The sequence below is a fragment of the Salvelinus fontinalis genome, chromosome 13 (assembly GCF_029448725.1).
Source record: "Salvelinus fontinalis isolate EN_2023a chromosome 13, ASM2944872v1, whole genome shotgun sequence".
Lineage (NCBI taxonomy): Eukaryota > Metazoa > Chordata > Actinopteri > Salmoniformes > Salmonidae > Salvelinus > Salvelinus fontinalis.
This window is the reverse complement of record NC_074677.1, coordinates 16,464,273-16,489,372: the sequence shown is the minus strand read 5'-3', so window position 1 is coordinate 16,489,372 and position 25,100 is coordinate 16,464,273. Positions and strand designations below refer to the sequence as shown.

The 25,100-nt window shown below is 44.0% G+C and overlaps 1 protein-coding gene across 6 annotated transcripts in view; it reads right to left on the bottom strand.

Annotated features, from left to right (window-relative positions):
- gramd1ba (GRAM domain containing 1Ba) overlaps positions 1-25,100 on the bottom strand; it is a 176,114-nt gene that overhangs the window by 40,642 nt on the left and 110,372 nt on the right. For 4 of the 6 annotated variants that reach the window (XM_055941867.1, XM_055941866.1, XM_055941864.1 and 1 more), the window contains one exon: positions 3,865-4,105. In XM_055941867.1, coding sequence (XP_055797842.1) covers positions 3,865-4,105 — 241 coding nt within the window. Of the gene's footprint in view, positions 1-3,864; positions 4,106-7,916; positions 8,457-22,711; positions 23,197-25,100 lie in introns of those variants that run through there. The other 2 variants (XM_055941870.1, XM_055941869.1) reach the window with 2 other exon arrangements.

The window sequence follows — 25,100 nt, the reverse complement described above, 5'->3', positions numbered from 1 at the left end:
AGCATGAACAGTAGCGCTAAAGTGAATTTCTCTCTAGGTACAGATCTAGGATCTGCTTCCCCTCCCCCAATCCTAACCTGAACCATTAGTGGGGAAAATGCTAAACTGACACAAGATCAGCATCTAGGGTTAACTTCTCCAGTAACACAGAACATTTCAGACAGAGAAGCACATAGGGGATCATGTTTGAATGAATGATGCTGTCAGGAAAGTGTTAGAGTAGGGTAGGATGGCTGGGTCATGTTGATTAGGCATCAAACAGAAGAAAACACACCGAAACCGGCAGGGACTACCTGAACTTGTTCAATAAGAAACACAAATTTCCACGAACACAACCCTTAGAAGGGGTTAGGCAAAGTCAAGAAGTTAAAGAAGGATAGGATAACAAAGTCCATAGAATAGTGTACGGCAGGTATTCCCAAACTGGGGTACGCAATGTCGTCGGAGGTACGCCAAATAATGTATATATATTTTTTTATCTTCAAATTTTCAAACAGTACATTTCTATTTTCCAACGGGGCTAGTTTTTCCCCCACTCGCCTGAGTAGCCTCATTTCACTGCCAAAAATCTAATTAAACCCAGAGCCTGGCGGCCCTATACGCTCACTAGGCAACTTGCGTATGGCCCCGCAAATTACGCATGGGCCCGGCCTCTCCCTCGTATCAAAGCGGGTGTCAATGTTTACAACTTGAATAAGAGGATGAAGCTGAACTATCCTTCTGGTCACGAAATGAGAAAAAAAAAAACACCATGAGAGTGAATTGCGGGAACAGAAATTAGGTAAACTTGTGTTCTCTCCTCTCCAAGTTTGATGTCAGCAAATAACTAACATTAAGTTGATGTGCAAGCTTGCAGTGCATCTCTCTCTAGTCTGTCTGTCTAGCAAACCTAGCTGGGCAGTGCATTTCTTGGTCTGTCTGTGTCTTGTTTGCTTGCCAGCCACTTCCAATGTTGTGTTATGTGACTTTGTGCCTGACAAAAGTGAGAGTGAAAAACAACTATTTATTACGTTGGATAAACGCAAACGGGCAACAGTGTTTACAAACTGCAGCTCGGAAAAGATAAACGCGTTGCACGTGACCATTTGTTCATATGCGCGTGCACGAAATGAACCTCTCACTTTCCAGTAGCAACCTCTGTGGGGACCAGTCCAGAAAATATATGGGTGTTATGGCACCCCTCATAGGGTTTTAAAACAAGACAATGATTATCTAGTCTCTCAGTCAAGGTTTAGTTACAACTCTGGACTTATGCAAGATGGAAAGCAATGGATTGACATTGACTATTGATTTATATATTGAATTTAAAAAGTTGATTAGCTGAGCATACTGGGAAATATGGATGCACATCTCTCAGTAAATAATAACCATCAATTATTCAGCCAAGCCATAGTATAAATAATATTTTATATTTGAGAATGTATAAAAAGAAATCTGGGTGAGACAGTTTGAATGGGCTTGATGCAGCTGATAAAATTAATAATAGTATTGTTATCTATAATTTACAGGTGCTCTGATTAAGTTTGTCAGTAGAGGAGATACTGGATCATCAGCCAGTACAAGCACAGACTCGGTTGATCCACATCCAGCCTCAGACAGTACTAACACAGACCCAGTACATCCAGCCTCAGCCAGTACCAACACAGACCCAGTACATCCAGCCTCAGCCAGTACCAACACAGACCCAGTACATCCAGCCTCAGACAGTACTAACACAGACCCAGTACATCCAGCCTCAGACAGTACTAACACAAACCCAGTACAGCCTGCTTCAGCAAATACTAACACAGACCCAGTACAGCCGTCTTCAGCAAATACTAACACAGACCCAGTACTGGCAGCCTCAGCCAGTACTAACACAGACCCAGTACAGCCATCTTCAGCCAGTACTAACACAGACCCAGTACAGCCGGCTTCAGCAAATACTAACACAGACCCAGTACTGGCAGCCTCAGCCAGTACTAACACAGACCCAGTACAGCCGTCTTCAGCCAGTACTAACACAGACCCAGTACTGGCAGCCTCAGCCAGTACTAACACAGACCCAGTACAGCTGGCTTCAGCAAATACTAACACAGACCTAGTACTGGCAGCTTCAGCAAGTACTAACACAGACCTAGTACTGGCAGCTCCAGCCAGTACTAACACAGACCAAGTACAGCCGTCTTCAGCCAGTACTAACACAGACCCAGTACATCCTCCTTCAGCCAGTACTAGCACAGACCCAGTACATCCAGCCTCAGCCAGTACTAACACAGACCCAGTACATCCAGCCTCAGCCAGAACTAACACAGACCCAGTACATCCAGCCTCAGCCAGAACTAACACAGACCCAGTACATCCAGCCTCAGCCAGAACTAACACAGACCCAGTACATCCAGCCTCAGACAGTACTAACACAGACCCAGTACAGCCGGCTTCAGCAAGTAATAACACAGACCCAGTACATCCTTCTTCAGCCAGTACTAGCACAGACCCAGTACATCCAGCCTCAGCCAGTACTAGCACAGACCCAGTACATCCGTCTTCAGCCAGTACTAACACAGACCCAGTACATCCGGCTTCAGCCAGTACTAACACAGACCCAGTACATTCGGCTTCAGCCAGTACTAACACAGACCCAGTACATCCGGCTTCAGCAAATACTAAGATCAGGTCAGTGCAAGGGGTAGGCTAATACAGTTGGTTAGCAAGGGGTAAGCTAGGTTAGGCTAACATAGTTTAGCGTAGACGTGGTTGGGCAGTCTCATCAGCTAGAGTAAAGTAGCATAGGTAAAAACAGGATAGAGGCACACATTAACTTAGCATAATGTAGGGAGGCATAGAGGAGAAACAAGTAGCGTATTGCAGGGATAGTGGGAAGGTCACCAGGCATGAGCACAAGCTAGCGGGAAGGAGAGAGGAGAAAGACCAGAAAAAGATTGATGCTTACTTTGGAAAGTCGCTTGTGAGACTAGCATGCATGAGAAGAAGAACAAAGAAAATCACAAAACAAAAACAAATAAACAGCAAACACCTAAGGCAGAAAAAAAGAAATCCATAAGAATTTCAAGTTAAAGACTTGGATTGTGAGTGGTTTTAACATGGTGCAGCTGGTGCAGAAACGTAACAATGTCTCGAAAGTAAAACAGAAGAGTAACATGGCATGACAACCGACGGACAAGTCAATCCCTGAGAGTGGAAATGAGGCAAACATCACCATGGAATGGGACATGAAAAAGGTTGAGAAGAACCTTACGATGATACTTAGCCGTTTAGAAGCAGGTTTTAAAAATCCACTACCGAGTGGCAGACAAACATTCTTCACACAAGAACCTTGTCGATTTCATTCAGACAGCCCACACTGAAGTTCATTCTACAGTATTTTCATTTCAACTGGGATGAAGTAACCGAGTTAACCATTTGTACCGAGATCTCTGCTGTTTCTTCTGTTGTGAGAACGTGGATTACTTTTTAGCCCCAGTGGACCTGAAGGCCCAAAAGGCAAACAACTTTATTGTCCTGTGAAGATGTGATTAAAAGATAGAGGATATGCAGTGGGCGGGCAAGAGAGGCTATGTATTTGGGGCGTGTCCACACCTGCTCATTGGTAGGAGCATGGTTATTTCTGGAAGATTACAGGACTGAGATGGGGGAAACCCTCCTGCAATGGAGATTTAAGATCATCAGCCAGTACAAGCACATCCATGCTCGATAGGTATGTAATGTGGAGTATTTTTTGTGTGTGTCTGTACTGTGTACGATATGCATGCGTGTGTGTGTATGTGCGTTACTGCATAAAGGTTCACCACCTATACACAATTGTGTTTTGTCCCATGTGTCTGTTATATCCAATGTATGTCTGGTCCAGGTGCATGGGCTCACCTTGGAGTTCTTGCCTCCACTGCTGCGTGTGGCGGTGTGTACCGACTGGCTGTAGGTGCGCTGCACCACCTGCTCTGGGGTGGAGGGGGACTTGTCCTTGTCAGAGGCGGGGTCCAAGTGGCCCTTCTCCACCATGTTCTCACCACTGTGCTCCAAGCTCTGCTGGGGTGTGGGCGAGCGAGAGCGATGGCGCAGGATGGGCGAGCAAGCAGGCGTGCTCCGGTTCGAATTGCTGGCAGTGCTGTCAGTGAGAGATGGAGAGAGAGGGAATGATTAAAATAATTGTTTAAACTCTGCGATACTCAGAGCACTTATGGGCTGAATCCTTGAGATCCAAATGTGTACTCCAGGGGTACTCAACTACAATTTGAGTCGGTTCAGTCACACAGGGGTGTAAAAGGTAGGGATGGATATGATCATTTATCAGCATAGTAACAAATCCCGACCTTGCAACCCCACACCCCTGTTGATGTCAGAGATTTTAGCCTTTTAAAAAGGTAATTTCCTGCAATTCTACACCTTTTGCCATGGGGTTAAGAAGAAAATGTTGCAGTTTTAAAGCTAATTTCCAGAAATTCTACACATTTTCCCATGTCTTATGTGTGTTCATATGATACCTGAGTGACTCAACAAAATCAACAGGGCCTAAAATTAACACCCGCCACCTGCAGGTGGATTTTGACATTGGCGGGTAAGATGTCTATTTCACCAGCAACGTTGGCAGGTGGTCAGGGCTCCACAGTTTGAGCATTTCACTCGCATTTGCGAAGAAAAAGTCAAGTATGATCACATGTATTGTCAAATAAATGCTGCGGTAGCAATTTTCTAAGTTTCGTATATAACCTATTCCACCTTGCGCTGCAACACAGCCTGGCTGGGGGCTGTGTGCATGTGAAGAGCTGAGTGAAATATTCATTTTTAGATGCACTGCGCACAGGAATAAAAGTTTGTCTAATTTACTTGAAACAAAAATCTACTGAAGTGAGAATTTGTCCTTGTGTTTTTTGGCTATTTCCATTGTTTTGTTCAGAAGCTAGGTTGTTTTTCTATGTTTGAGTTTCAACTGCTAGAGAAGAGAAGACAACGCTGCTACTAGTCAATCTCACAGGCACAAACATGACTGGAGTCGTGATATTTTGGATAAAAGACAGGTCACAAACATTAGTTACTTCTTACTAGTAATTAATGTATTGTTTCAGAAACATTACAAAGCATGCTTATCTGTTAATTTGTGGTTTGTTGGTGTAATTTAAGCAGCAAACAATATTTGGCTGGTAGACCAAAAAGTTAATTTTATGCCCTGAAAATCAATGTGGGCTAGTAGTTGATCAACTGGACATTTCTGACAGGTTATAAATATCTCTAAGGTCTGCCAGTGAATGACATAAGAAGAAAACTGCCCATGCACAAACAACATTTCAAAATTGCACCTTGTGCATTCTACTATTCCAACTCTGAACAGCAGGAAACAAAATGTTTCTGGATCCAGACCGTGTTCCTCCTGTTGAGTACAGTATGTCTGGTGTACTCAATTAACAAATATACATCTTGACATGATGCATGACTTACAAAGACCCTAGAAAAACATCCACTCCATTGCAAGTTATGTTGTTTGACCATCAGACAATTTAAGATAGCAGCAACCTCCCCTATGACAATAATGTGTTCACTTCCTCCATAGGGCCAGATTAGTCTTTGATACAGAGCACATCAATGAGGCACTGTCTCTGCCCTTGGCGAGAGAGGACAATTTATTGACTAACTGATTTGCTATCCAGACTAGAGTCTACTCTGCAGGGCGCGTATTCATAAAGCGTCTCAGAGTAGGACTGCTAATTGAGGATCAGTTTGCCTTTTTAAAATCAATGAATAAGAGAAGAAATCTGATTCTAGATCAGCACTCTAAGATATTTTATGAACACGGACCCAGAACTTCAGGTCTAAGTGCTGGCAGATTCAACAGATGTACTTCATTTGATATCAGTTAACTGAGGCTCTTTTGGCCATGTTGGTGTAGCTCAGTGGAGAGAACACTAACTTCACTAAACCCTCTTCATGGTTGGTGAGAGAACAGCAGCTCTGCCCCTCTCACCCTCCCTCTCTCTCTCTATCCCAACAGTAAGCTCCCACGCAGTGTACCCTGTGGAGTGTCCTGCCATCAGCTTTCACACACTCTTTTCCTCTCTCACCCCTCCCATCTATTTCACCACAGCTCACTTTCTATATCACCCAAGGGCTTTGGGTGAAGACTATTATTTAAGCAGAGTTTGTGTGTCAGGCTGGAAAAGCAAACAGATTCCAACAAAGAGAGAGGGAGGTCATAGGATACATCCTAGACAGATACAATATGAGAAATTATAGTGCCATTTTACTATTTACTAGTGCCATTTTACTATGCTTGTTAAATTGCTGAGTCATTGCACACACAAAGCTTCAGTAATACTCCCTAATTCACTTGAGACATCTAACTTGCATTCATTAGATTACAGCTTATTGGTGGAACTTTGGTCTGCTATGGGAAACATTACAGGCTTAGACAATTACACACAGGTGTGTCTCACCTAGCTCCAGCAGGTGAGAGTGATATTATTGAAACAGTACACACCTGGTTGGAAGTGATTGTATAATACATTCTGTGTGTGCTGTTGCCTTACATAAGGGATGGTGGGAGGATGAGTGTACAGTGCCTCACCCTCTCATCTATCATTTCATTACTCTATCCATCCTTATCTGGTCTATTTCAGACTACACAGAAAGACCGATTGATACACCATACTGGGATGCTTATTATAGCTGGGTAGGAGGACGAGGGTGTGTGTGTGTGTACCTTTGCATCTTTTCAAGGGTGTTATCATCAGTAAAAAACGATCTTAGATCAGTGCCTAGAAACAACAATGTCCTGGCATCCATTAGCAGTCATTACACATCCGCTTTGTGACTTTACAGCATTCAGATGAGGACACTTATTCACCTGCTATACAGGTGAAGCCCATTTCCTAAATCTCAGGTTGAGCCTAGTAGACTCTGCATTTTACCCTTGTATAAAGACACAGATTTTTTTTTGACACTGGACCCAACTTCCACTGGAGAGAGAGAAGTGGAGGCCAACTGTTGTTATGTTTGCTGATGTCAAACGACACTATGTTCACACAGGTCAAGCTACTCTTCATAAGGTCATACTCCTCCTGTTCGTGAACACAAGAGCCCAGCAGCACAGGCTACACTTCTAATAACACTGAAAAGGGTGAAACGATGGATTATGTTTCAGGTTATTCTGTGACAAAACAGAGTCATTGTATAGCTAAGTGGGATGGATCAATTGAGGCATGCAAAGACAGTGAGTTGTCATGCTTAAAACATGACAACTAAAGGAAAGGATATGTGTAAAGATAATCATGGTGCTTTCCCAATATGCATCAAAGAATTGCTACAATACCGACAGCTTAGATGTGCTCATAAATGAAGGTGATATGAATACGGAATGATGGATGCATCTCTCTCCTCTCATTTTCTTTCTGTAGCGTTCATAGTTATCAGTTGGCTATTCAAATTATTGGTTGTTAGCATTAGCGTGCTACAGAATACTAAGGCTCCGAGTCACTCACTTTGATTGTACTCTGCTTAACATGCATCGGCCCTAAAGCCAAACAGTTAAGCTTAAACAGCTTGGGCATTCATGCAAGACATCCCTGATGTTTCCGTACAGCCACGGATGCTACAATGCTAATGTACGTTAGCATCTTCACCTTGCACTGTAGAGTATAAATTAACAGGAGCGGGGCTAACGTGACTAATTAGCTCACGCTAGGCTAATGCTAATCAGAGCGTCCGATAACGGAGGACAGGTTACCTTGTTAGTTGAAGTGCTGGGAATGGGGAAAAAACAACAACATTGCCAGCACGTCTACAGACGAGATAACCGGTCTCCTCCATCATCGGATGCTCTGATAAGCATTAGCCTAAGCTAATTAGCCATCCTATTAATTTCTACTAGACAGTGCAAGGTGAGGATGCTAATGTGAATTACCCCCGAAGTAGTGATAAGAACTAACCTGGTAGCCATGAAGGACTCAACCCGCCTGTTGGCTTCCACCTGCTTCATTCATCCATTTACTCAGTGACCAACACTCAGTGACCAGCACAGGAAAGGCAGAGGAGATGCGGGCGGGGGGGATGCCTCCCGTTGCATTCCAGACAGGGGTTCGTGTGTGGGGTCTGGGTTAGACACGACCGTCTAGCCCTCCGATATCACTCGCATACAGGCTTTCGGAGCACGCCCTCTCTCAAACAGACACCGTGATGGCCTCCCTCTCTTGCTCCCTCTTTCCCTCTGCAGTGATTCACAGGCACGTTATTCGGCTACTGCAAAGCCTCTTCTTTTCCTTCTTCCCTTCTCTCTATTATTCCCTAGCTTCTTGTTCTCTCTTCCCGTTCTCCCTGCTTCCGTTACATGCCTTTCCCTTCCCTCTCTACGGTGTGGGTGATGCTGAAGCTGGGGAGAGATGGCTGCCGATGCTAGCTGCTTTGCATAATGGCTTCTGCATGGTGCAGCACCGCTCCCGAGGCCGGCTCGTCAATTTTTCATGCTGTTCATGAATGGAGCCGCACTGGCTGACGTCACCTAACCCTCGCTGTCAGCCCATCCGCCCCTCCCCCCAAACACAAACACACACACACACACACACAACAACCTCTCCCGTAGTCTGTCTCTCACACGCATGCAAGATCGCACGCATACACTTGCAAGAATTCACGCGCACACACCAAACCCTCACGTCTCTCACTCACACTTTTGCACCATTAACATTTTGCACCATTAACACCCCGGTTTGCCAGTGAAGTTTATTCCTCTGTTGTTAGGAAACAATGTTTTGTGTGGAGGGCGATATACTCCAGCTATGACATGTTATTTTGTTCCGATACAGAAACGTTTATTTGTGGAAAATATCAAATCAGGGCTCCAGGCTTTGGTTTGCACAGGGATAGTTGAAAAAACAACAACATTCTTTTCACTACATGCTCAGATATGCTTGAATGTTCAGACTAATATTCCATGAAACAGCGGGATAGAAAAAAATAGGTTGGGAAGCAGAAAGAGTGATGCATAGCAGTAGAGGCAAAGAGAGAGGGGGGGGGGGGGGGGGCATTTTGACATGACTCCCAACAAGCACACAGCTGGCATCAGAACCTGGCGTCAGAACACACCGTGAGCTTTCCCTTCCCTTCATCCCGCTATCCCCTCATCCTCCCCAGCCCAGAAGACATGAGGGGGGGGGGGGGGGGGGGGGGTGCAAAGTAAGATAAACAAACAAGCCAGATAATTTTACTCTGAAATGAGACTGACAGGGTTTTCAGAAAGATGGCGCCGTGACCTTTAGTTGATCTATGACGTAGGTGCTGTCTGACAAGTGCCATACTACACCTACCACTCTAATGCCCTGTTCAAGTCTTAAAAATTGCAGGAAGGAAGGAGGGCTGCAGTTTACAAGTTTTGGGACATTGCATAGTACTCATGTTCATTAGGGCCCGCAATAGAAACAATGTAATAATGTTTTGTAACAGAAAACTAAATCAGGCATTTCTTATTGGACAAGTCCAGGTAGTCCCTCCCCATTCAGTCCACTTTCTTCCGACTGGTGCCTAATGATAATGACCCTGCTTTGGCTGATGTTGCTACCTGCAGAGAGGAAGCAAGCAGCTCAATTCTAAGCCTGTGTTCCCTGGGGAAAAACAAGTTCCCAACACATTCCCAATCGATATTCTCCAATTTGCACTGTCATCGGTGAAAATACATTTCTTCGCATGCTTATGTCAGCTCATTAAATCAACTCTAAACAAGTTAATTTAATTACATGCATGATCAAGTATCATTTCAAAGGGCCTCAGCATTAAATGAGGAATAGATCTCCAGGTAATTCTGTTTTCTTTTCATCACATTCACAATGCAAGTTCTTTTGACTTATTTGAAAATAAAAAAGACAAGGGAAAACATTATGAAAGCCTACAGAAGCACAAAGAGATATGTTATATTTAATTCTGTACTGTAGCTTAAAAACAAAAATATGGCACACTATGTTATGCTTCATTCAGAGTGCATAGCTTCAGCTTCCACATTACCAACCATTCACTGTGCCTTGTAGAGACTGTTTTCTGTTGAGTAACGCTGAATATGAATCCCCACGGGACTATTCTGCTTATTGCACATAGCACTATGTGGCCTGAGCCAAAAGCAACCAATGAGACCTCAGCGCACAGCACACTGAACCAAATCGTCATATCTGAGAGCACCTAACTGCTGAGTGATCCAAAATGCAGCCAATCGTGAGCCGTGAAGGTGTAGCCTATATAATGTAGATGGGGAGGTTTTCAAGGCAGACATACGCTCTCTACTTTAGCTGCGATATAGTGAACTGTATGATGACTTTACATGTAGAAGATAAAGTGTCGGGGTACACACAGATTCTTCTCTCTGTGGTAGTTGGGCTCATCTGCCATTTTAGAAAACACCAAGCCATCATTTCTTTGACGTTACCCTGGGAGAATCACTGTAATAAAGCAAGTTCATAGACAGAGGTTCTCCATTCTTATTTTACAGCGTAAATTCATATGAATTCAATTCCTTTTTTGACAGCATCCTGTAGGATTTAAACAAAACTTTCCATACGTTTTCCCATGGAAGAAATGGCTGAAAATGACTTTTTGGACCCGAATGTCAAAGGAGATAGAGGTGCTCAAAGTTGACCCATTCTGCCTACCCCACCACTCCATGAGAAATCCATGTCTTCATCGTTTGAAAAAATAAACGGTTGAGTTTGATATAATTTAAAAGCTTAGAAACAGTTTTTTTATTTTTATTGTTGTATATATATATATATATATATATACACACAACCATTTAAAAAAAACCTGTTGGTAAGCTTTTAAATTCTATCAAACTCAACTGTTTATTTTATATATATATATATATATATATATATATATATATATATATATATATATATTTTTTTTTTTAAATAGTCAATTATCTAAATATGTGCATATTTTGTAGCTTAGACGCTATTTTATTTGTTTTTTGCTGATAACTGAACTAAAATGGGAGCACAATTCAAATGTAAACTTTCAAATGGTACCACAAAGATGGTTGGGGGTCCACACATCAGATAATGTTAACACACACACACACACACATAGAAGTCAGCACAGTAGATCCAGCTCAGAACCCTAGCTCATGAGCTCCATCAGCAGCCAATTGTAATTTGGAATAGAAAGTTAATGTGTTTATGCAACAATGCTAGTGCATTGAATCGCATCGAACCGAAACGCATCGATTTGTTCTCTAATCAAACCGAATCGCACAGAATCGTTTCAAACAAAACACATCGTTCCTGTATCATATCAGGGCCCATGTACCTAGATGCGTATCGAATCGTCTTAAAATGGAAAGATGCACATCCCAAATAGATAACCATATCTGTGTCTTCTCTGCTTCTCTGCAGGAGGTTGATTAAATCAGAGACACACAAAGAGGACAACATGGCTAAGAGTGAAGTATTGTAATGTTTCAATCAAGGATTGTTATGGCAGTGAAAAAAAAAATCTGACAGAAAAGGTATTATTCCATACCTAGATAGAAAAGCAATCTAGATATGGAATAGGTAATATTGATGGCAATATCCTCAGTAATTTAATATAGACATCAAGGGACAGTTTCCCAGACCCGGATTAAGCTTACTCCTGGACTTAAAAGGAAGCTCCTTGAAGAATCATTTTATAGTCCAGGATTCGGCTTAACATCGGCTTTAAGACCAATAGAAGAATCAAGTTGCTACATTGTAGACAAAAAAACAGGACTAACAATACGGTGGAATGTTGGCCTACATGCCTTGTCAGTTGACAACAACATGCACACACAGAGAAAAATCCATGCAGTGCCATTTTTAGACAGCAAACAGCTGACATCTGTTCAATGACCCCGCGGTCTCTTGTCCAATCAATTCTATTCAATGACCACACAGCAGAGCCAACACAACAAGGTCAAACGGCTCTGAACTGATTGGTAGACAAATAGTCTCAAGTTGCCAAACCTCCAAAATCACATCGTGTCACGCCTCCCTTGGAGGTCTGGAGAATGTTGTATTGCAAAAACAGTTTAAATGCTGGGAGCCAGCGGACCAGCAAGATTTTGATTGGATGTTACATTTCAAGAAGTGATAACACCTTTGATTGGGATCTGTTTCCCCAAAGGTGTTATCACTTGCTCCACTAAGGCAGTTATGTATCTTATAACTTGTCCTTGTGGTAAAAATAGTGTGGGTAAAACAAAGTGCGAATTAAAAGTACAAATCTCGGAGCACCATTAGGGGCAAAAACTTGACATACCCAGTTGGGGCCCACTTTTTGGCAGAGAACCACTCGATTTCGTCCCTATGTTATATCGGCATCACACATGTCACTCTCCCTAGGAGAGGGGGTGACCTCGACAATTTATTGTTAAAACGAGAGGCTGCCTGGATCTTTAAAGACCCTTGCTCCCTTTGGTCTCAACGTGGACTTTGATCTGAAGCCATTCTTGTGATTATTGTGATTTTGCTATTCATTGTAAATGTTTGTAGGCCTATGTAGCCAAATTGTATCTATGATCGTATGCTATCCATTCATGTTTTTTGTATGTTATTTTTATATCTGAGAATTAACCAATGATATCAGACCACACCCGGCCATGATTACAGACACCTGTGTGTGTCCTTTGACACTATATAAACTAGTGACCCGCAGTGTTTGTCATTATACACTGATGAAGTCTGTCGAAACGTTGGATATTAGGTTATTCAATTATTGCATCTGAGCTCCTAGAGTGTGCGGCTCTCCTTTTATTTTTCAAGTGTTCGACTTCGCCATCCAGCACCTCGCCTAAACAGGTGTGTGTTTCTTTCGCCTCCAGATTGTATTCTCAAATGAACGTTTCCTTTTTGTCTAGTTGTAAGATCTCAAATCTGTTTTATTTGATTGTCACTCTCTCTCAGTATATCAGCTACAGTATGTGAATCCATTTAGCAGCTTATCATATGGCATGCATTGCCAATGCAGCCATAGACATACAGTATGAGGGCATTACTGGCCTTAAGGGTATCTGAAGCAGAGAATAGCTTATTTTCACACATTGTTTACATGTTGAGCTATTTGTTCTCAATCTAAAATTATACCAGTAGACAATGTACACTGAACAAAAATATAAATAAAAAAATGTAGTGTTGGTCATGTTTCAGGAGCTGAAATAAAAGATCCCAGACATTTTCCATACCCACAAAAAACGTATTTCTCAAAAATGTTGTGCACAAATTTGTTTACATCCCTTTTAGTGAGCATTTATCCTTTGCCAAGATAATCTATCCACCTGACAGGTGCGGCATATCAAGAAGCTGATTAAACAGCATGATCATAACACAGGTGCACCTTGTGCCGGCGACAATAGAGTACCACAGTAGGATTCATAATGCCCATAACACCTAGCGGTCAAACAAGGAAATGTTCCAATCGTTTTCCCACTATTCATTTCTCCCATAGGGAATTTTAGTTACACTTAAAAAGCGTCTGTGTTTTGTGTAGGCTTATCCTGGTGTGCATGTGTATATCTCTCTAGTACAAAGTGACTTAACAATATATTCGTTTCTATTTACCCCAAAAATGAAATGGTAATTAGCAGCTAATGATAAAGAACTACAAATGCCATAATGATCTGGACGAGACTGCAGAATCGAGGCAAAGGTAAGAATCTCTGGATTAAATATCTAATGTTAGCTAAATTCAGTAATGAATACATTTCTTTAAAATTGACAATTCTGTGAACGGTCTTGTGCAAGTTTTAAATTGACAATACCTGTTAGCAAAGGTGTCAGCTAGAGATGACATGCAGGAGCTTGCAGGGATTTGTAGTCTTGAATGATTTTCGAATTTGAGAGTAAATAGAGGAGAATATACAGTTGAAGTCGGAAGTCTACATACACCTTAGCCAAATGCATTTAACCTCAGTTTTTCACAATTCCTGACATTTAATCCTAGTAAAATACCCTGTCTTAGGTCAGTTAGGATCACCACTTTATTTTAAGAATGTGAAATGTCAGAATAATAGTAGAGAGAATGATTTATTTCAGCTTTTATGTCTTTCATCACATTCCCACTGGGTCAGAAGTAAACATACACGCAATTAGTATTTGGTAGCATTGCCTTCAAATTGTTGAACTTGGGTCAAACGTTTTGAGTAGCCTTCCACAAGCTTCCCACAATAAGTTGGGTGAATTTTGGCCCATTCCTCCTGACAGAGCTGGTGTAACTTGGTCAGGTTTGTAGGCATCCTTGCTCGCACACGCTTTTTCAGTTCTGCCCACAAATTTTCTATGGGATTGAGGTCAGGGCTTTGTGATGGCCACTCCAATACCTTGACTTTTTTGTCTTAAGCCATTTTGCCACAACTTTGGAAGTATGCTTGGGGTCATTGTCCATTTGGAAGACCCATTTGCGACCAAGCTTTAACTTCCTGACTAATGTCTTGAGACGTTGCTTCAATATATACACATAATTTTCCACATGTTGCCATCTATTTTGTGAAGTGTACCAGTTCCTCCTGCAGTAAAACACCCCCACAACATGATGCTGCCACCCCCATGCTTTATGGTTGGGATGGTGTTCTTCAATTTGCAAGCCTACCCTTTTTTTCTCCAAACATAACAATGGTCATCATGGCTAAAAAGGTCTATTATTGTTTCATCAGACCAGAGGACATTTCTCCAAAAAGCACGATCTTTGTCCCCATGTGCAGTTGCAAATCGTAGTCTGTTTTTTTTTAATGGTAGTTTTGGAGCAGTGGCTTCTTCCTTGCTGAGCGGCCTTTCAGGTTATGTCAATGTCCTCCAGCATCTTCACATGGTCCTTTGCTGTTGTTCTGAGATTGATTTGCACTTTTCGCACCAAAGTACGTTCATCTCTAGGATACAGAACACGTCTCCTTCCTGAGCGGTATGACGGCTGCATGGTACCATGGTGTTTATACTTGCATACTATTGTTTGTACAGATGAACGTGGTACCTTCTGGCGTTTGGAAATTGCTCCCAAGGATGAACCAGACTTCTGGAGGTCTACACATTTTTTTCCGGAGGTCTTGGCTTATTTCTTTTGATTTTCCCATTTTCCCAGAGTTCGAAGGTAGGCCTTGAAATACATCCACAGGTACACCTCCAATTGACTAAAATGATGTCAATTACCCTATCAGAAGCTTCTAAAGCCATGACATCATTTTCTGGAATTTTCCAAGCTGTTTAAAGGCACAGTCAACTTAGTGTATGCAAACTTCTGACGTACTGGAATTGTGATACAATGACACCCCCACTGTGGCGTTCTATAAAAGGCCACTCTAAAATGTGCAGTTGTGTCACGACACAATGCCAAAGCTGTCTCAAGTTGAGGGAGTGTGCAATTGGCATGCAGACTGCAGGAATAGCCACCAGAGCTTTTGCCAGGTAACTGAATGTTAATTTCTCTTACGTCATTTAGAGAATTTGGCAGTACGTCCAACCGGCCTGAAAACCGCAGACCACGTGTAACCACGCCAGCCCAGGATCTCCACATCCAGCTTCTTCACCTGCAGGATTGTCTAAGACCAGCCACCTGGACAACTGAGGAATCTCTGGGTTTGCACAAACTGTCAGAAACCGTCTAAGGGAAGCTCATATGCATGCTCGTCGTCCTCACCAGGGTCTTGACCTGACTGCAGTTCGGTTTCATAATCGACATCAGTGGGCTAATGCTCACCTTAGATGGTCACTGGCATGCTGGAGAAGTGTGCTCTTCACGGATGAATCCCGGTTTCAACTGTACCGGGCAGATGGCAGACAGCGTGCATGTCATTGTGTGGGCAGATGTCAGCGTTGTGAACAAAGTGCCCCATGGAGGCGGTGGGGTTATGGTATGGGCAGGAAGAAGCTATGGACAATGAACACAATTGCATTTTATCGTTGGCAATTTGAATGCACAGAGATGCCGTGACGAGATCCTGAGGCCCATTGTCGTGCCATTCATCCGCCACCATCATCTCATGTTTCCACATGATAATGCACGGCCCCATGTTGCAAGGATCTGTACTGCCAAATTCTCAAAAATGACGTTGGAGGCGGCTTATGGTAGAGAAATTAACATTACATTATCTGGTGGCTATTCCTGCAGTCAGCATGCCAATTGCACACTTAACCCAGTTCTCCATGGCCTGCATTCCCAGCAGACATGTCATTCATTGAGCATGTTTGGGATGCTCTGGATCGACGTGTACAACAGCATGTTCCAGTTCTGACCAATATCCAGTAACTTCGCAAAGCCATTGAAGAGGCGTAGGACAACATTCCACAGGCACAATCAACAGCCTGATCAACTCTACGCGAAGATGTGTCAAATGGTTGTCACAACAGATAGGGACTGATTTTCTGATCCACACTCCTACTTTAAAAAAAAAGGTATCTGTGACCAACATATGCATATCTGTATTCCCAGTCATGTGAAATCCATAGATTAGGGCCTAATGAATTTATTTCAATTGAATGATTTCCTTAAATGAACTGTGACTCAGTAAAATCTTTGAAATTGTTGCATGTTGCATTTATATTTTTGTTCAGTGTATATGAGGCAGACTTTGTTTGTTTTAGTGCAAATCCAACCCTTGTAATTTAGGTACAGTATGAAAATAAGGAGACAATTAGGCTACAGGAGCATCACAGGTAACATTTTGAGGATCATTTTATTTCATTAATTTGAGCAATTGTCACGTTCCTGACCTATTTATGTTAGTTTGTTATGTGTGTTAGTTGGTCAGGACGTGAGGTTGGGTGGGCATTCTATGTTTTCTGTTTCTGTGTTGGTTTTGGGTTGCCTGGTATGGCTCTTAATTAGAGGCAGGTGTTTGGCGTTCCTCTAATTAAGAGTCATATTTAGGTAGGCGTTGTCACAGTGTTCGTGGTGGGTGATTGTTTTCCGTGTCTGTGTAATTGTTTGCACCATACGGGACTGTTACGGTTTGTTCGGTTTGTGTAGTCTAATTGTCCTATTCATGCGTTCTACTTGTTTTATGTAAGTTCGTCGTTTAGGTCTGTCTACACCGTTTGTTGTTTTGTTAGTTTAATCAAGTTCGTGTTTTCGTTTAAATAAATATGTGTTCAAACTTCGCTGCGCCTTGGTTCCCTCAATACTCCTCCTTTTCGGTCGAAGAGGAGGAGGACCGCTGTTACAGAATCACCCACCAATCCAGAGCCAAGCAGCGGAGTAAACGGAGTAAGGGACAGGAAAAGAAGGAGGAATGGACTTGGGACGATATATTGGACGGAAAAGGTTGCTACACATGGGAGGAGATCCTGGCTGGTAGGGATCGCCTCCCATGGGAACAGCTGGAGGCACTGAGGAGAGCAGAGGCTACCGGAGAGAGGAACCGGAGTTATGATCTGGCACGGAAGCCCAAAAAGCCCGTGAGTAACACCCAAAAATTTCTTGGGGGGCGGCTAAGAGGTAGTGGGCCAAGGGCAGGTAGGAGACCTGCGCCCACTTCCCAGGCTTACCGTGGAGAGCGGGAGTACGGGCAGGCGCCGTGTTACGCAGTAGAGCGCACGGTGTCTCCTGTACGAGTGCATAGCCCAGTGCGGGTTATTCCACCTCCCCGCACTGGTAGGGCTAGATTGGGTATTGAGCCAGGTGTCATGAGGCCGGCTCAACGCGTCTGGTCTCCAGTGCGTCTCCTCGGGCCGGCATACATGGCACCTGCCTTACGCATGGTTTCCTCGGTTCGCCTACATAGGCCGGTGCGGGTTATTCCACCTCCCCGCACTGGTCGGGCGACCGGGAGTATTCAACCAGGTAAGGTTGGGCAGGCTCAATGCTCAAGAGTGCCAGTACGCCTCCACGGTCCGGTATTTCCGGTGCCACCTCCCCGCCCCAGCCTAGTACCTACAGTGCCTACACTACGCACTAGGCTACCAGTGCGTCTCCTGAGCCCAGTTCCTCCTCCACGCACTCTCTCTGTAGTGCGTGTATCCAGTTCGGTGCCTCCAGTTCCGGCACCACGCACAAAGCCTCCTGTGCGTCTCCAGAGCCCTGTACACACTGTATCTTCTCCCCCTACTAATCCTGATGTGCTTGTCCTCAGCCCGGTGTCACCAGTGCCGGTACCACGCACCAGGTATAGAGTGGGCTTTGAGAGTACAGTGTGCCCTGTCCCTGCTCCCCGCACTAGTATGAAGGTGCGTGTCCTTAGCCCGGTGCCTCCAGTTCCGGCACCACGCACCAGGTCTACAGTGCGCCTTATCCGGCTAGAGCCATCCGTCTCCCCAGCGCCATCTGAGCCATCCGTCTCCCCAGCGCCATCTGAGCCATCCGTCTCCCCAGCGCCATTTGAGCCATCCGTCTCCCCAGTGCCATCTGAGCCATCCGTCTCCCCAGCGCCGTCTGAGCCATCCGTCTGCCATGAGCCTGCAAAGCCGCCCGTCTGCCATGAGCCTGCAAAGCCGCCCGTCTGCCATGAGCCTGCAAAGTCGCCCGTCTGCCATGAGCCTACAGAGCCGTCCGCCAGACAGGAGCCGCTAGAGCCGCGAGAGCCGTCGGCCTGCCATGAGCGTCGAGAGCCGTCGGCCTGCCATGAGCGTCGAGAGCCGTCGGTCAGCCATGAGCGTCGAGAGCCGTCGGTCAGCCATGAGCGTCGAGAGCCGTCAGCCTGCCATGAGCGTCGAGAGCCGTCAGCCTGCCATGAGCGTCGAGAGCCGTCAGCCTGCCATGAGCGTCGAGAGCCGTCAGCCAGCCATGAGCGTCCAGATTCGTCAGTCAGCCAGGAGCTGCCCTTCAGCCAGAAATGGTTACATACCCAGAACTGCCCCTCAGTCCAGAGCTGTCTCTCTGCCCGGAGCTGCCTTTCAGTCCGGAGTTGCCCCTCTATTATGATCTCCCTCTCTTTCTTGATCTACCTCTTTATTCTTATCTATCCCTCTGTCTTGATTTATTCCTCTGTCCCGGTGCTGTCCCTATCATGGATGTTACAAAGAGGATTTTGTGGGATATGGGTGGACATTTTTAGGGGTAGATGGAGGATGGGATTGACTATGGTGGGGTGGGGACCTCGCCCGGAGCCTGAGCCACCACCGTGGTTAGATGCCCACCCAGACCCTCCCCTAGACTTTGTGCTGGTGCGCCCGGAGTTCGCACCTTATGGGGGGGGTTATGTCACGTTCCTGACCTATTTATGTTAGTTTGTTATGTGTGTTAGTTGGTCAGGACGTGAGGTTGGGTGGGCATTCTATGTTTTCTGTTTCTGTGTTGGTTTTGGGTTGCCTGGTATGGCTCTTAATTAGAGGCAGGTGTTTGGCGTTCCTCTAATTAAGAGTCATATTTAGGTAGGCGTTGTCACAGTGTTCGTGGTGGGTGATTGTTTTCCGTATCTGTGTAATTGTTTGCACCATACGGGACTGTTACGGTTTGTTCGGTTTGTGTAGTCTAATTGTCCTATTCATGCGTTCTACTTGTTTTATGTAAGTTCGTCGTTTAGGTCTGTCTACACCGTTTGTTGTTTTGTTAGTTTAATCAAGTTCGTGTTTTCGTTTAAATAAATATGTGTTCAAACTTCGCTGCGCCTTGGTTCCCTCAATACTCCTCCTTTTCGGTCGAAGAGGAGGAGGACCGCCGTTACAGCAATGTTGCTTGCAAAATGATTTCAGTTGTTTCCATAGATAGAGCAACCATTTACTGTCTATGTATCACTGACCCTGGATAAGCTAGTGACTGGGCTAACACAGCTAACCTTTCAGGTCTATAAAATGCTGTTTTTATGAACAAAACGTTGGGTTTTTAATCATGAGGGAAATTGAACTAGCTAGTAGATAGCTAGTTAGTTAAATTTAAAAAAATCAAATCAAATTGTATGTCACATGCGCAGAAAACAACAGGTGTAGACCTTACCATAAAATGCTTACTTACAAGCCATTTACCAACAACGTAGTTCAAGAAATACAGTTAAGAAAATATTTACTAAATAAAGTAATGTATAAAATAAAAAGTAACACAAAATAACAATAACGAGGCTATATACAGGGGGTACCAGTACCGAGTCAATGTTCAGGTTACAGGTTAGTTGAGGTAAATTGTACATGTAGATAGGGGTAAAGTGACTATGCATAGATAATAAATAGCAAGTAGCAGCAATGTAAAAACAAAGGGGGGTGGTGGGGTGTCAATATAAATAGTCCGGGTGGCCATTTGATTAATTGTTCAGCAGTCTGATGGATGGGGGGTAGAAGCTGTCAAGGAGACTTTTGGACCTAGACTTGCGTTAGCAGAGAGAACAGTCTATGACTTGGGTGACTGGTGTCTTTGACAATTTTTTGGGCCTTCCTCTGACATCGCCTAGCATATAGGTCCTGGATGGCAGGAAGCTTGGCCCCGGTGATGTACTGGGCTGTATGCACTAGCCTCTGTAGCGCCTGTCGTGGAAAATTGCAAGATTATGTTATAATGCTTGTATTGCATTGTAATGGTTGTTTTAATCAACAGAATAGAGTATTTTGTTAACTATTGTGTGTTCTACTGAGGATGGGCCTCTGAGATAACACTGACAGATGAGATTTACGATGTCTTTGGGTGATAAAACCTAAAGAGCATTCCAGAGAACATGAGCTAATGGTTCTGTTCTATACCGTACCAGGGAAAGATGGTTCCCTTTTGGAGTAAGAGGGCCAGACACTGGTCTTTACAATGAAAACTGTTGACACAGCAGTAACTGTCTGCTATGTTTTATAGATATCTTTCATACAAATCTTAACCTTTGTGAACTGTTCCTAAGATCTGTGGTTCGTCATGTAGGTTGAGAGGGGTGTATCTTGGCTATAAAAGATCTTCGTAATTTTTTGGGAGGTATGATATTTGTGCATCTTTAACGTGGCTGCAAGTATATCTGGCAGCAAGACAATAACCCCAAGCACAAAGAAATGGTTAATTGACCACAAACTCAACCTTTTGCAATGGCCATCTCCATCTCCGGACTTGAACCCCATTGAAAACCTGTGGTTTGAATTGAAGAGGGCAGTCTATAAGCACAGACAAAGGATATCAAAGTATTACTGGTTAAACAAAATCTTTCTCTGAGCAATTGTATTAGTATAAAATAAGATCATTGTCAAAATGTTTGGAGCATACAATATAGTTCAGTATTTGTATAATTTATTTTATACAGTCATTTTTGCTCATCTTTATCAATGCTGACAATAATTTCAGATGTGACCATGTGCACACATGCACATCATACAGTGTACACACTAGTGCAAGGAAATTCACAAATACATGTACACCCACACGTCAACTGTTCTCTCTGTTGCCGCACAGCAAGCGATACTGATGCATCAAGTCTGGAACCAACAGGACACTGAACAGCTTCTACCATAAGTCATAAGACTGCTAAATAGTCCTGGTAGATATTTGGTTTACTATCTGTATTGACCCCCCTTTGCACTAACTATTTTGACTCATCACATACGCTGCTGCTACTGCTCATCATCTATCCTGTAGCCAAGTCACTTTATCCCTACCTCTACGTACATATCTACCTTAATTACCTCGTACCCCTGCACATCGACTCGGTACTTGTACCCTGTGTATATAGCCACGGTACCGTTATTCATTGTGTATTTATTCCTTGGTTATCATTTTTATGAAATTTGTCTCTCTGCATTGTTGGGAAGTTCCGTAAATAAGCGTTTCACTGTTAATCTACACCTGTTGTTTACGAAGCATGTGACAAAACAATTTTATTTGATTTTGGGGTTTTCAAAACAAACACACATCCTCCGATTCTGAGGAAGCAAAAGGGGAGAGGAGGATTGAGGCACGGAGATCTAAAATGAAGTGGAGAAGCTTCGGGACACTGTGGAGGGACACTGTGGGAGAAAAGATTGCTCAGAATGCCACTGACAGTGGTGTTACTGTTGTGTTCTCTTTGCCTGGCTAACCAGACTCCCTGCTCTGGCCAAATGCTATACCACGCACACGGACGTTAGTTCATCTCCGCAATGAGTCTGGATCAGAGAACCTCCCCAACACATTCAGGGCCGTCTAATTGGTACAGAAACCGATGAGTTGGGCCAGAGCCAGAACACACGTGGGTAAATCAGCGGTTTCAAAATTCAGAATTGGCTTTGATACTCTGATTGGTTAGAGACAATCCAATCGCTGATGACTTTGGTTTATACAATGCCCCTCACCACAAATGACTTCAATGATGGCATCAGGTTAGCATTCTCTCTCTCCCTCACTCCCTAGTGTAACAATCAGTGGAGGCCAGCAATAACAATATATGACAGAGGCAGGAGGGAGACGCATTCACAAATAAAACAGATGGAAACAGATAGAAACAGATAGAGGTTAATAGAGGAGAATAGAGGAGAGGAGAACTGATCAGAACCAATGGAAACCAAGGAGAACCGGGGAGAGGAAATAAGAAACAAGGACAGGAGAGATGAGGATAACTGAGAAAAAATGCAGGGAAAATAAACTAGAAGAGGCTGATGAGAGGAGACACAAACAAACGAAAGGAGAGGAATATGATGCTCTCTTCAAGGCTGCCATATTATAAAGGGCTCAGTAAAAATCTCCCATCCTTGATGCCAGGAATGGACAGATGGCGTGAAAGAAAGAGAGAGTGAAGACGAAGGAAGGGAAGGATTGAGGAAATAGCAGGTCAGGGCAGGGAAGCACTCGGCTACTCCTCCTCCTAACCATCATCATCTTCCTCCTACCCCTATCATCAGTGTCTCCCAATAAAGACAGATATTAGTCTTACCAGGCGAGCTTGAAGCCCTTCATTAGTGCAGCGGTGAGCAGAAGTGTTGCTGTCCAATGCCCATAGCGAGGTCTCCCCACTCGGACGGCCAGTCATTCCTTGCCATGTTGAGTGGCAACAGGAGGGGTAGTCCCGGGGCCCTAGGTCTGTCCGCAGGGCCCATGTGAGGGGGAGAAAGAGGGGAGCTTGCCCTGGCTCACAGAGAAACGGAGGAAGGAGAAGAGGGGCCAGCTAGCTCAAAATGCTACAATGCTAACACTAGTGCTGATAAAGCTGTCCTTTCCTGCTGCTTGTCCCAAACACTTTCAGCCTCATCTGTGTGTGTTTGTGGATGAGAGTGTGGATGAGAGCGTGAATGTGTGTGTGTGTGTGTGTGTGTGTGTGCGTGTGTGTCAGAGTGAGTACGGTGGTGGCAGCTGCTCACATGCAAACTCTCCCATATGCAGTAGACTCACTTACTCTCTCTCTCGCTCTGCAGATGAAAGCAAGAGCTGAGCTGAGCCGCTTGCAGGGCTGAGGGACCTATTGGGCATGCTCCGTTCCTCTCACATCCAATCCAGTTAGCCCCCTCTTTCTCTCTATGAGCTTAGCTCCTCCCCCCAACAGAACAGTACTGTGGCGCCAACCAAACAGTACCGTTTCCCTCTCTATTTCACACACACACACTCTCTCATGTCTGTTAGAGTCAGACCCTTGGAGGGGATTACAGTGTGTGTGTGTGTGTGTGTGTGGCTTCAAACTCCAGGATCCATCAGTCCTAGCAGCTGGCTCTCTAATCTCTTAATGCGGGATAGATAGAGCACACTGCGTGTGTGTGTGTGTCGGTGTGGATGTGAGAGAGAAAGATAATGTGTGTGTGTAAATGAAAATTAGGGAAACCTAATTGTACTGTTTTGTATATGTGTGTGCTTGTATGTGCCTGTGGCTGAGTCAATTTCCGTATTTCCAATTTCAAAATTTCTCTTTGGTCAAGTCACATTCATTGTCACAGGTTGGCATATTTTGTCATGATTCTTGCCGAGGAGGGAAAACGGCAGAGTGGTCACTAGCTGGCAAAGCCACAAACTCATAAAATGTGATCATAAGCCTAACCTTAACCACAATGCTAATCCTAATGCTTAACCATAACCACCCTGCTAACCCTAACCACCCTGCTAACCCTAACCACCCTGCTAAGCCACTGATATTGTAAGTCAGTATTCTATATTGTAATTTATGGACATCTTGGGTAACATTTTCCTAACGTAATGACACACGCAAACTAACTAACATATTATATAGACAGGGGGAGTCAAATTATCATCTGTGACACAATTTATGTTGTAACTTTTCTTAATCAATGTCTGTGAGAAGGAGATGATTACCCTGTTCAAGTAAACACGCTGTATTTTGTACATGGTGCACACAATGCAATCCCCGTATCGTCTATAATAATACTACAGGCCATTTTCTTACAGCACGTGTGTCTAAGTTAAAGAAGCTATTTATATGCTGTACTATTTATATGCTGCTTTTGTTTAAATCAACAGGAGCCTTAAGTGCCCATTTAATTGTCAGACTCCTTCCTCATTTGGGTTGAGCTCTGGGTCAGAAATTAGCCTTGCTTTGCTCCCTGCACTATACGTCCTGCTCCAGCACGCCGACAGGGAAAAGGGGAAGGACTGAAGAGGGAGTTGGAGAGAGAGAGACGGAGGGAGGGAGTGGGCACCGGGGCTGCCTCCCTTTCTCCCTCCCTCTCTCTTTCCTTCTCCCTCTCTTTCCTGCTACAGTCAAGTTTTGCAGAGTCACCTTACCCAAAATGCATTTGGGCCAAGGCTGGGTGTCACATGGCCAAGGACTGTTGTCATGGAAACCTCCCCTTAGATGCATGGGTAGTGCCACGATGACACAGGAATTCAAACCACTCAAAACCAATGACTTGTGTCACGTACATTCAGGTTTCATGAATGTAAACCAATCCATCCTAATCTGGTAAAACACATAAAATATCAGTATGAGTGTTTCTAGTCTGGTCAATTCCACAGTATAGTAACAGAGAGGACTGCAACAGTGATGTACCTATAGCCTACCATGTAATCACAGTGGTTACCTAAAAAAGTACCCTTTTTGAACTTCAACCTTCCCCGAGTACCCCCTTACTAACACGCACCACACGTTTGACTGCGCTTTAATCAACAGAAAGTGGGTTTGAAAATGATTGTATTTTTTACACATTCATAATTGATTTGGATTAATTTAACATTGAAAAATGCACTTTGACTGCATTTGAATAGCTTCTCAACACATCCAGTAGCAACATATTGATGACTTGAATGTCCCAAAAAAACATTACACTGGTACTCAGACAAGGATGTATCACTACAATATAATTTACCTGCTACAACTGACC